At 38.5% G+C, this 13,395-nt stretch overlaps 1 protein-coding gene across 4 annotated transcripts in view; it reads left to right on the top strand.

The window, feature by feature from the left end:
- Window positions 1-670: 670 nt before the first annotated feature.
- TBC1D2 (TBC1 domain family member 2) overlaps window positions 671-13,395 on the top strand; it is a 62,919-nt gene continuing 50,194 nt past the window's right edge. For 2 of the 4 annotated variants that reach the window (XM_075204622.1, XM_075204619.1), the window contains exons 1-4: window positions 671-1,127; window positions 5,498-5,953; window positions 9,268-9,412; window positions 12,167-12,299. In XM_075204622.1, the coding sequence (XP_075060723.1) occupies window positions 5,525-5,953; window positions 9,268-9,412; window positions 12,167-12,299 (707 nt within the window). In that variant the 5' untranslated portion in view covers window positions 671-1,127; window positions 5,498-5,524. The remainder of the gene's footprint in view (window positions 1,128-5,497; window positions 5,954-9,267; window positions 9,413-12,166; window positions 12,300-13,395) is intronic. The other 2 variants (XM_075204620.1, XM_075204621.1) reach the window with 2 other exon arrangements.

Below are 13,395 nucleotides of genomic sequence, written 5' to 3'. Positions count from 1 at the left end.
TCCCCATGGACAGCAGCAGTACAAGCACCGCCGGTGTGTTCCAATATGCCATCTCAGGGTGGTGTTAGCCAGGAGACAGTAAAGGAAAAAATGCTTTATTACTTACAGGATGGTTTTCTTTTCCTTTTTTTTAATCAAGTTTACTTACTTTTTTTTTTTACATTTTTATTACATTTTTTATATGGAATCTGTCATTTATTGGTAAATTGCCCAATCGAAGATTTTTAAAAGTTTTTTTTCGGAGCACTCTTAATAAATAGATCCCTTAATGTGTCACTAAATTTGAAAAGGGATATGGGCCAATTGCCTTAATTGTTATTAATAAATATGTATGGCAAGGCTGTCAGGGAAAAGCAAAGAGTTAGAACAGGCAAATTAATAAAATACAATTTAAGTTTGTACAATACACATATACAAATTTGTTTAATTTTAATTTGTTTTATTGCGATCACTTTTCCTATTATCTACTGTTGTCATGGTTGCATTTATTAGCAGCCATTTCCACATTTTAAAAATTTACAGAACAAAAAAGCCCAACCACAGATTACAAATACATTGCTTCATTACACAATAGTTTTGGTCAGCAAATATGAAGATAGGAATAGCACACCCTCCCTCGAGAATGGGAGGATTTCCTCAGGGAGACGTCATTGTGTGACTGGCAAAATTACTTTCTGTGTATAAGTAATGAAACCACTTGGGAGGAGAGATATCGGGAAGCTATCAACATCTACTTTTAACTTATCCTGCCAATTTGTCGATGCGATTCACAACTCTAGTCTGGTGGACTTAATCGGTATGTTGATAATATAAACAAACGCTAACGTTCCAACACTATCCTTCCTGCTGACGTTCGGCCCCTACACAAGCCGTGTGATCAGATCGTTTCATCTTGAGCAGAATCCTGCATGTTCCTCTTTATTGGGACTGGGTTTTCTTCTATTCAGTAACACTCTTATTTCGTACCGTCGCTAGATATAAACTATTCTTTATTTTAATGGATCGAGTTTTCTGAGGGTTAATCTTCTCATTCAACTGGTGTTTATTTTACACTTACACACCCACAGAATATTACTTTTATTGTAAACTTTTACCAGAAGAGGTCACCAAATGATTTTATTACAAAGGTCAGTATGCCTAATTGCACATAAGTAAAGTTGATCTCTCTCTCTGATTTTTTTTTCCTTACTATGTTTGACCTTTTCTTTTACTTTTTGTTTTTGTTCTGTTTGGTCTTTTGCTTTAGAAACAAATGAATATTAATAGGCACAATATAAAGTAAAGAAAGGAATAAAAAGACAGACTGCTATGGAAAAAAATATTAAGCAAGACTACCCAACATAACTGTGAAGGCTGTAACATGATCTAACATGCAGGCACTGCTGCTGACATTTATTCAACTGACTTCAAAATAAGCAGTGTTTCCAATAGCAGCCAATCAGACTGGTTTCATTGTACCTTACACTAGATAAATTAAAATACTTGTGTGGCTGCTATGGAGGACACCAACTTCTTGTTTTGCATTTAGTATGATGAAGTCATAAATAATATTTGAGAACATATATGATTAGACACATTAACTATTTAATTAAGATGAGGTTAATTCAGCTGATCAATCAATTTCATTCACTGATCATTTGTAAAACAATTTTGTGAATGAAATAATTGTCAGTAATGGAACTTATTTTCTCTGCCCCCTGCACTTTGGTGCAAAAGGGGAGGCCCCATCAAATATGTACACACAGTAGGACAGTGGCACAACATTTTCTAGAAGAAAATAGCATTGACACAAGGTATTAGGGGACATCTACATAAAGGGGGGAATTCAATTATCCCCAGAATAACGCTGTTACCATTAATATATTAAATTTAACCCAGATTTCTGCAAAAACCACTGTTAAAGATTACCATACTAATGGTAATTATGCGCACTGTTACCATAGTAACGGTAATAGCACACAGTTACTTTCGGCAGTAACACGGCCAATTGAAGTGTCAATGTCATTATAAATTTAGGACTTTTTACCATTTTATTTTATGCTGCTCCATTTTTGCACAAGTTTCTATGTGAAAGTTTTTAGAAATGTTCCCCTTTGTGAACTAAAGGAAATGAGTCATGTTAGAAGGTATAGTTATTGCCTGCTGATGCAAAAAGTAATCTTGTGGTGCAATTTTTTCTATATGATAGCGGTCTAGTTAACATTGGTGAGCATTGTGCAGCAGTACTTAATGATCTATATCGCCGCTATCACAGTGGTACAGAAAGTTGTACCACTGAGCTGACACTTATGCTTTGCCACTCATGTGCAGTATATACAACTGTGGCCTAAGGAGGAGAGGAACATGCAGTCGGTGAACAGGTTCCTGTCGGGCAGGACTACACTCCATTGGGGAAGGTAAGTAACGCCATCCTGGGATAGTATTCGTCTTTGGGTACTAGCTGCAAAAAAACCACAAGCTTTTTGCAGCTTGATGAATAGATTCAGTTTGCCCTCCCCTCTCTTTGTAAACATCAGTAAACAGCTGAAAATTTCTGATTTCTCCAATGTTAACCCTTTGTAAAATAGGACAAAGCGTCTAAAGAACCTGATGTTAGACTCTTCAACGATTCAAAAATAGACCCCATAGTGAGGTACAGAAGTGTGTCCCTAGACCAGTAGCCATTTCCACCATAAAGAACTTACAATTTCTACGGCAGAGAGCTCATCAAGTTCAGGTCTTGTCCTATACTATTAATGGGTCATAATTTGTGCCTCTTTATTGAACTATGGGGAAGAATATGATTTCCAGAGGCAATATGAGCAATTTAGCATAATGCTTTGCACACACAACCACATGTAATAAATACAATGCCCTTGTGCCCACGCTAATGATTAATATAAGTCATACATGGCCACAACTAGGAAAAGTTTACTCATTTCAAGAGAACAGCATCTTGGGGAGAAAAACACAGCAGAAAGACCTCTTGTGTGACAATCATTGTGTACTGCAAATGTTTCGTCATTTAACACCCCCTATTGCATGGGTTTGATGGATTGTGAGCCAACTAGAAAAGTTGAAGCCAAAAGAAAACATTAAAAATAATTAACATAGATCAGTTTCTCTGTTGCTTTTCTAAATAGTCCTGGATGTGGGTTGTTTAAATAAAATCTGGTGTCTTAGGGTAGGTCAGTGTATTTTTCATAAATGCAACACACAGTGAAAATGGTGCTATTTGTCACTAAATGTAAGTGATAGTAACAACTAATCGGGTAGAGAATATATGTTATGCCTATGTGCTAATGTCATCAATGCAGGTTAACCTAATCTGTTGGAGGGGTTCGTATTTCCATGATATGTTCTCTCCCTGTCTGCTAAATATGTTTTTCTCATTCTCTAAGCTATACCGTACATGGGCTGACCCTATTGCTTGGGCAGATCAACCACTTCCAGCATGACTCGCTTATTTGTGCAATCAAAAGATGGAGACAGTGGTGATCTGCCATCATTATCCGACTGCATTTACCAACATGCTTTCATAATGATACAATCAATTTAAATGTTGATCATTGGGATCATTTTCAGGCCACACAAGCTGAAATATTGGCCAAATTACTTGATATTGGCTGCAAAATTTCAACGCGTGTGGCCAGCATGTGTCTACTCTGTAAACTCTCTGATGCAGAGGGCAATGAAAGATTAAGAACCTCTGTAAGCTTTTGCTCTGAGCTTTTGTTATATTAATAAGTGTAAAAGCAATGTAGCAGCTTCACATGTCCTAGTTTACATGACCACTGGTGGCTGTGTTTCCTTGAAAAAAAAGTCTCTCATTGGTTGAATACCTTGGAAATTGATGACCCATGTACATTATATTCCACCACAGCCACTTACTTTTGTAGCTTGATGTCACAATTGCCCTCACATTTCCCTGATAAATAACACTTTTCTTTGGCAGCTAAGTTTAGGGGGTGGACCTATATAGGCTCTGTGGCTGTAATGTCATAATTCTGCCAATTCTGTACAATGAAATGCTCTTAGCTCCGAGCGATGTTCAATCCCTTTTGCAATGGTCTTGTACCCTGCCCCAGATTTGTGTCACTCCATAATGGAGTGTCTCAAATCTGCCATGCTATAAAACTACACAGAGGGTGGGGTAATTATATTTACAAAAGAATTTACAACAAGTGACTGTGTGGAGTTTGTATGTTCTCCCTGTGTTTGTATGGGTTTCCTTCAGGTGCTCCGGTTCCCTTCCACACTCAAACATACTAGTACATTAATTGGCTGCTATCAAATATATATATATATATATATGATACAGAAGGATACAGAAGTGAAAGTTGCTCAATCAATTTACAGGTTCATAGAAGATTTCTTGCAGGATAGCCCCACCCTTTCAAGCACCTGCTATGAACCTATAAATTGATTGAGCAACTTCCACTTCTGTATTGTTTGTTTGAGAGGCATGCTATGGTGTCAGTAGCTGATGGGGAGTGCTGGCGCCATATTGCCATTTGGAGAAGTTTGGGGTACCTCTTGGTAAGTTAGCTCTCAATTTAAAAACACATATATGTATGACCCAAGAATAGGGGCTCTCATTGTTCAGGACCACCCTATTAGCAGAAGCGCCGTGAAGTGGCGGGTGGCTTTCCATACATTGGCAAATGTGTGCAACTGAGATTTCTGCATTTTTATGTACAAATAGAAATAGCAACTCCTTTGCTGGTTATAGCAGTGTGCTAGGGTATTTTTCCTCTGTATTTGTTCCTTGCTGTCAAGTTGACCCTAGTGTTTGTGTGTGTGTGTGTGTGTGTGTGTGTGTGTGTGTGTGTGTGTGTGTATGTGGAATTTAGACTGTAAGCTCCAATGGGGCAGGGACAGATGTGAGTACTCTGTACAACACTGCGGAATTAATGGCGCTATATAAATAGATGATGATTCACTAATTTCTTACACATGCGGAGTCATTGAACAAACAAATAATATGACTTTTCAGGTATTGTTCAAATTTGAGCTTGGAATTTCAATGATGCGTGAATATTTTTTGCATTAATTACTGGTTTGCATTTTTGGTAATTTGTGGAATTTTTTTTGGAATATTTAATTTATTTCAAATTGTGCTCAACACTTTGTGAATCAGTGCAAAAATCTCTATTTCAATCTGTTTCAAATTCAGAATCTGCCTGACAAAATGTAAAAAATGTTTTGGGGGGGTTGGATACTTCTTCAAAGAACTTTATATGAAAGTAGTTCCCTTATTTTTAATTGGCTTCATAAATAATATAAATAGAATTTCAAAACTGTTATAACTAGCCATCAAAATAGTGGTTCTCTTACCTTACTGCTTTGTGTTAAAGAGTTTTCTAAAGTAACCACATTTTAAATAATAAGAAAATCATGGCACAATCAACTGTAATAGCTTTATTAACTTATGCAAATACTGTTATGGATAAATGGCTTAACATAGAAAAGTACATAGTTACAGCATACCATATAATTATGCTTATATTTATTTCAGATAGGAAGCACATTTTTAATTGACAACATGTATGAAATGGAAGGAAATGGGCAGGAGAATAATATCGCTGGGGAAGTACTACCAGAAATAAGGGATCCAGAAACACCTTTGAATGATGAGCAACTTGTAATGTCCCAAGTCATTTGTGAAGGAGATATGGCAGATATGATTGCTGAAGGTTTTTCCCCTACTCCAAACAAAGAAGATGAAAAAGTAAAGTCCAAAAAACTATGTGGATATCTGTATAAACTGGGGATGAAAGGGCCCCTCAAAGCTTGGAAGTATCGTTTCTTTTCTTATGATGAGCAGAAGTGCTGCTTGCTCTACTATAGAATGGCTTCAGATGTCTGCCCTTTGGGGTGTATAGAACTATGTACATCGACCTTTCATTTGAGTGTGCAAGCGGAGGAGGGAATGTTCCAGATTAAAACACCTACAAAAGCATTTGTCCTAAAGGTAATCATCATTTTAATATCAAGTAGTCTGACAATAAATTGCATAATAATTGAATCTCATATTTTTGTGCTGAAAATTGCCTTTAATGATAGATTTGCTTGCCGCCTATCAAATTGTTACCTCACCCCTGTAACTGGGGCATTGGGAGGGACATCATTATCATTGTTGTACATTGTAATTTGTACACCTCTGCTATCTCTGTATGTCACCATTGTGTTCCTCATGTAATTGCTGCTGACAGAATGAAATGGTGATAAACCAGTGTATATGAGAAACACATCAGTAGCAGACATGAGGAATAGAGGCAGTACAGGGAAGGGAGATATTTCCATCCCCTTTACCTCTTCTACTTCCATATCCATCACATGTACTACATATTCAAGCAGTGACTACAGAAAAGAATGCACAATTAGTTTCTATATCCCCATGGGTTTCCTCCATACAGCATGTGAAGCAGCAATTAGGAAGGAGAGATGCTACAGGCCAGAAAATGCCTGATGACCCTACATTTATGCCACATCAGATTAGTTTCTCATATTGGTTCATGGTAGGAACAACCCTATGCATGGGTCATCTACTGCTGGGAGAGCAGGTAGGACTGAGGTGTATAGTGAACACAGGTATTGAATGGATCAGTTCTACATACTTAGCAGGAGTTTGAATTACCCACCCAGTCTCTCCCAGTTCTGACAGGTCTTTTATCCTTACTAGTGGTTGTTGCAGTAGTGAATTGCTAGGCTGTGTACTCATTGTGCTCTATGGTGCTAGCTAGATCTGAAGTATGGAGTCAAAAGGGAGCCCTGGTTTTCTACCGGGCCCCCCAACAGAGGGTGATAGGCTTCCCTGCCGATAACCTACTATTCTCCTCCCACATAAATAGCCTCACAAGGCAGCAATCAAAATTAGGATTAGAATCACCATACTGACGTGTTCCTCTTCAGTTGAATCTACATAAAATGTATGTATGCATATTGGCTTGTGAAGCAGGACAATCAGGGACGCAGAACTTGATGTTGAGCAAGTAAAGCTAAGTTGCCATGTTAGGCAGGAGATGCTTACCCAACTAAAAAAACCAGACACAATTGCTAGAGTGTGGATGGCGCGAGATGGACCTGACTTTGGTGCCTGGGTAGCCCTAGTTAATGTAGTTGTGAGTCATGAGCGTTTTACTTACCAGTCCTGAAACACCATGTCAAAATGCTTCAAAGTATGGTCGAGATGGGCAAAGTCAAGGCATACGGTGCGGTCCCTGGCTACGGACTTTGACCCTATTTGAATGTTTCTCGCTATTTTTGTTTTTATTTTAGATATTGGGATTGCTTCTCCTTATCCCCTATATGTACTTCCGACACCACTAGCTGACCGTAATCCCACACTTATCTTATTGTCTGTACTTAGTATTATTATCTCCCCAACACCAAGGGCGTTAAAATAGCTGGACACAATCTAATACTTTGTCACTTTGTATTGTCATGCAGGTGCTTTGTTTGTATGATGATGTACAATGCGATATCTGGATTGTTACTATGTTCTTCTAATAGTGTGGAATGCAGCATATCTTGGAACTATGTCATGTATTTATTTTTCTTGTACTGTTATTTTAAATCTTAACAAAAATATTTGATTAAAAAAAAAAAAACAATACAAGACAATGACTGAGAGCTAGGCAGACTTGCTTTGCAGAAATGCATAATTTGGATTGGTTGATTCATCCACAGGGGTAGGGCAAGTGATGTCACATTAACTCAGTCTGTCTTTTGACACTGTCCTAGACATAATTTTATAGGACATTGCAGTCAGGAACAGTTTCTGAGGGGCTGCCACAGCACAGCGGGACCCTGCACTTCTGCAGCTTCCTGTGTTTAGCGTCTCTGGTGGCTCCATCAATTCTTGGGTACTGCCATATTAAGCTAATTCCAAGACTCCACAATAATAAATAAAGGTAGAGCATTTTAGCATTGCCGCAACAGGAACCAAGCCTACCTGACATGTGAATTACTTAGCAACAGGCTGATTCCCCAAAACTGATTGAGTGTGGTAACCAGAGATAAGGAGAGGCATAGGCATACTTGCCAACTCTCCCAGAATGTCCGGGAGACTCCCGCATTTTGCGTGAGTCTCACAGACTCCCGGGAGAGTGTCGCAATCTCCCGGATCTGCCCACTTCCTAATGAAGTGGGCAGAATTAGGTCCAAAACGCCGCGATTCCCGGTGATCTGATTTGCTGAAAACCATTTTGACTAAAGTACCTTTTAAATATCAGGATAGATCATGACAACATTAACATATTATTTTAATAATTATCCTAATTAGGTTATAATCATGACTCCTCCCCTCTGCATTTTCCCAAAACAAAGTTGATAATTAGGATAGTGTCAGACGCCGTCCCGCTGTCTCCTCGGGACGGCCGCCTGCTTCTCTGCCCAGCGTGGCCTTCTGAGCATGCGGACGGTACTGTATAGTCTCAGCGGCAGCTGAGAATAGCGCTGCCGCCCACCACCATTCCTATTGGCTCCCCAAACTTTATAAGGCACTTCCTGTCACTACACCTGTGCCAGAGTATCAGGTCTTCCTGCCTCCAGCGTTTTTTGTATTGCCAGTTCCAGCATTGTTCCTGACTTTCCTCGTTTGCCTGTGACCTTTCTGACCCGGACCGTTTGACCACCCCTTTGGATCTCCCCTTGTACTGAGCTACCTGAACGTTACCGACCCGGCTTGTCTCACCATCCCTCCGGATATCCCTGTGTACTTCCTGTTACCAGAACGTTACCAACCCGGCCTGTCTGACACCTTTTTCTTGTATCTCGCTGTTGACTCATGGAAGGACCGCGACCTGTGTGTCTCTGCAGCGGAGTCCATACTTCTTTGCGGGGGTCCCTGGTGAACACCAGGGGGACGTTAGATTCTGCACCTTCCTCTGAGTTGCGCCAACAATAGCATGTGCGCAATATAGTTGTGACAGATAGTATGGGTTTAGAGGTCCTTTAAAGGCCATAAAACTTACAATAACAAATTGATCGAATGTGAACAGGAGCTTGTAACATTTGCAGATATATACATTTGCACACCTTGATAAAAAACCTTTGAATAGTTTGATAGTGCGGGCCATTGTTTTTAATATATAGCCATAAAATGTTTTTGATCCCAGTAGAAGCAAGATGATCTCAAACATCTAGAGTTCCAACAAGTTCCTTGAAGTGTTTGCATTATGCTAAAACAACATCGTTGTAGGTTTAGTGTTCCTGTAACAGAGCATCAGATTCTTTTCTGCTGGGTTTGGGGTGCTGTTTAATTCTACTTGTAATCTTTTTCAGGCAGTTAACAATCATGCCAAGATGTACTGGTTGCAGCAACTGCAGCTAAAGAGATGGGAGTTTTGTAAAAACGAGCCTAAAATCAATGCTGGTAATGTAACGACTTTAGAATTCTGTGAGGACGAGAGCGACAGTCATGATACAGGTATGTACAGGACACTGCTTTTTACCTTTAATTTGAATCTCCTTCAATATCCCACTTATTCAAATGTTCTCCAGCTGTATGGTAAAATACATGAGATATGCAAATACTACACATACATTCTTGATCCACCTATTTGAAAGAACAGTATAATGAATAATAAAATTCAGTGCCTATTGTGAAGACAATCTAGAACACTAAATGCAAATATAAAGAGATATAGGGCCTGAGTCATTAGGGCAAAAAAGGAGTAAATGTTCTCTGGGACAATCCATGTTACAATTTAAGGGGTGCAAATTAGTTTATTATTTTGCACATCAGTTAAATACTGGCTGTTTTTTCCTCTAGCACACAAATACTTGCTAGCTTTATTATTACACTGAAATTTAAACTTGATCTAGGACATGTCCTACCCCAAGTATAAATCTGTCCCAACATTTTAAATTTACCTCCCCCTCCAATGCAACATGGTTTTGCCCAGGTGCAAATGTTACTCCTTTTTTATGCTTTGCTCTCCTTAATGACTCAGGCCCATAGAGTAAATTACTCTATTCACAGTATCATCTATCTTTCTTATTGGGGTATATATATTAAACTCTGTTACTAAACAATAATCACTATTTTAAACATTTTCAATTTTCAGTCAATATATTTTATTAACAAGTAATGACTTTTAAGTGGTCTTAATTTATAGTTTAGAGCCCAGCAGAGTAACATTATCAGGCTGAGCAGAATATAAGCTATTTTCTTGAGAAGAACTGTCCATGGCAGCGACAGAAACAGATGCAGTTAGTAAAAGATCACATTTAAATAAATACAAGAATTAATTTCTTGGCTGCTTTTTCTGTTTCTTATCCAGCATCTGTATCACATATATGTATAAAATAAATGTATTTTACCAGTTGTTATAAAAATTATTATGGATTTTATATGCATGTGTGGTAAACATGTGTTTCAACATAACCACTTCCCCACCAAAGCAGAAATACAGGAAGTAAAGGACGAAAAATAATTACAAGCCACAAATGTTTTATTTTGGGTGGAGTTAGGTGACACCAATGACGTAAAATCTTGCTCATTCTGTCCCGATCCCCATATTCGGTAAGTCCAACAATGTCTGTAACAGTTATCATCATCATCAATATTTATATAGTGTCAGCAAATTCTGAAGCGCTTTACAATTGGGGACAAACACAGTAATAAATAATACTGGGTAATACAGACAGAGAGGTAAGGGGGCCTTGCTCGCAAGCTTACAATCTGTGTTTGATAATCTATAGTTTATATTGTGTGTACTTCTGGGTGATCATTAGTACCCCTTACTAGTGTGTCATTATAAAGATCCTTTCTGAGCAACAAACATCACCACTTCAAGATGCTGCTTAGATGCCTATTTACCTGCGACAATTCCTGTGACCTACAAATTAGTCTAATCTGTTACATGGCTGTTCTGAGGTTTGAGACGCTATGCCCACTACCATGCATCTCTGGCTAGGGGGAGCCATCCACAGCAACCCTGATCTGAAGTAGCCCAGGTGTCCAGCAAGGGGTTGCACTAGCAGCAAGAGTAACCCAGAAAGGAGCAGTTCCGGGTGCCGGTGAAGGAGCCTGGTGGTGACAGCACAGCACCCATTATAGCATTTAGAGGGTGCGCATTTGGGATAAACAAGGCAGGTCCAGCCATTCCCCAGCAGCAATTATGGTGGCACAGGAGGTCTATCCTATCAGTTCAAACAGAAGTCCTTTCTTGTGCTCTGAGAGGGTTTTTTTTTAAACTGCTGCTCTATTGTCAAGGTGCTGTTGCCTGTCTGCACTTTAACAACAGTTGTACCTTAAAATCGTTCATTTTTTAATGATGACAATACATAGCAATTATTATACACAGTTACTTTATAGGTTGAATAAAAAATAATCTAAAAATTGTATATGTAGGCTTTCTTATAAAATAATATTTGTGTCAATGGGAAGAGATTGGTGTTCTCAGTAAGATCACCTTGACTGGTCCATTGTACATCTTTACTAACTAACGGTAAGCCAATAGCATGCAACAAATTAAAGAGATACAGTATATGAAGTCACATTGCCAGAACAAAGACTAACACTGACTAACAGGCTACACTACATCCAATTCTCTCTCCATATAGTGAGTACACTTAAGAGATTACAGCTGGTATCTACATTTTGGGATTGTTATATATCTTATGTTTTGTCAATGGATGCACATCTTCCCAGATTTGACTGACTGACTCATAAATTCTACTTTATTGTATTTGCTACAAATTTAGATACTGCTTACAATAGTAACAGATATATGTGGCCAATGCCAAGTTGATGTAAATACAGATAGAGGTCCACCACATCTCTATACTCAGTGCAGGTGGAACACGTGGGAGTAGCAGCTTCAAGAGAGGTAACGAAAAGCTGGGTTAATAGCAAATAGCAGAAAAGTGGTCAGAAGTGTTGCAGTAAGATATTAATCAGAAACACAGGGATACACAAGCAAGAAATTCATATAGTTTGACCTTGGGTAGGGATAGGAAGTGTAGCAAATAATACATGTTTTGCTAAATTTAAGTAGGACTTGGCAACACAGCTTTAGAAGCAAACCATGAGGTATATTGATTAGGTTACTGCTATGAAGCTGTAAAACATTGGTTAGAGCCATGGGTATGATGTCTTGACATTTATCGTAAAATACTATAGTTTACTTTTGTATAATTGTGTTCCAATAATAGTAATATAAGCATATTTCACCAGGAGCTAGTAGCTTTTTGTCTCCAGTGAAAACACCAACAGAAGTGGTGGGTTTATCAGTGGCCTTAATGCCAGCTCCTCAGGAATCAACATCCCTTCAAAACTTCTCCTTGAAACATCCATGGAAAGAAATACAGTAAGTGACTTATATTCTTTTAGTGGGTATTTTTATTTTTATTTTTTTTGTTTTATTAATCATGAATGATTTTTTTTTTTTAATATGAAAAAGTCAGGGACCATATTCTGATCCAGAAGAAGATAAGATTCTATGCAAATTACAAATAATAAAGTCTGAATGAGCCCATGTGATAAACACCTTACAGTCAGGGGCAGGCTGGGCTGGGTGGCGGGGCGGGGGGGGGGGGGATCTGCCTCCCGGGCCAGTCCGATAGTGGACTACCTTGGACTGGCTCACTGGGCCACCTGCATTTTTTTTGCTTTAAAAAAAAAAAACCAAAACATATTGTCAGCAGTTCACTGTCTGTTTTGGAAATCACCATTAATGTTAGGTTTTGTGATTTTTAGTTTTATTGATATCCTTTGTTTACACTGTGGGTAGATGAGTAATGGTGCTTTTCCGTGACTAGTGAGGCAAGGTTATTTCATTATAATGTAATATATGAAATGTTGGCATTGTGTAATTATCTTGAGGCTGGCTTTGGCATTCAGGTTACAACACATATGAAAATTTAAATATGACAAACATGAAAAGTTTTATAAATCATATATAATTTATTATTACACAATAGCCTAAAGATAGAACATTTAAAGAGAAGGAAAGAATGTGACAAATGACTGACTGAGAGAAAACCCACTATAATTCCACCCCTGGAGACAGATAAACATGTTGTATAAAGTAAAGTTAAAAACAAGTTAAGGGACAAAAAAGAATAAAGAAATTGAAGTAATAAAGATGAAGAGAGTGCATAAAGAGACTATATAAATAAATGGACATTGAGGTTTTGAAATCAGTGCACATTGCCAGTGATTTTCACCTCTGGTTTGGAGGATTAAAACTCAAATCATTGGCCATGTATGGCGATATCAAAACACCTATACTGCCAGCGGTTTATTCAAAATCACCAGAAATCCATCAGAAAGTAGAGATGCTCGGGCTCGGTTTTCTGAAAACCGAGCCCACCCAAACTTAGGGGATCCGAGTAGGCTCGCGAGCCGGCTCGTTACTTTCGCGCCTCCTTGGATCTGATTCGAGGCAAAACATCATTGTTGCA

Source organism: Mixophyes fleayi, chromosome 1, assembly GCF_038048845.1.
Source record: "Mixophyes fleayi isolate aMixFle1 chromosome 1, aMixFle1.hap1, whole genome shotgun sequence".
Taxonomy (NCBI): Eukaryota; Metazoa; Chordata; class Amphibia; order Anura; family Limnodynastidae; genus Mixophyes; species Mixophyes fleayi.
Note: the sequence above shows the minus strand (reverse complement) of the source record. Positions and strands in the feature narration are given on the sequence as shown.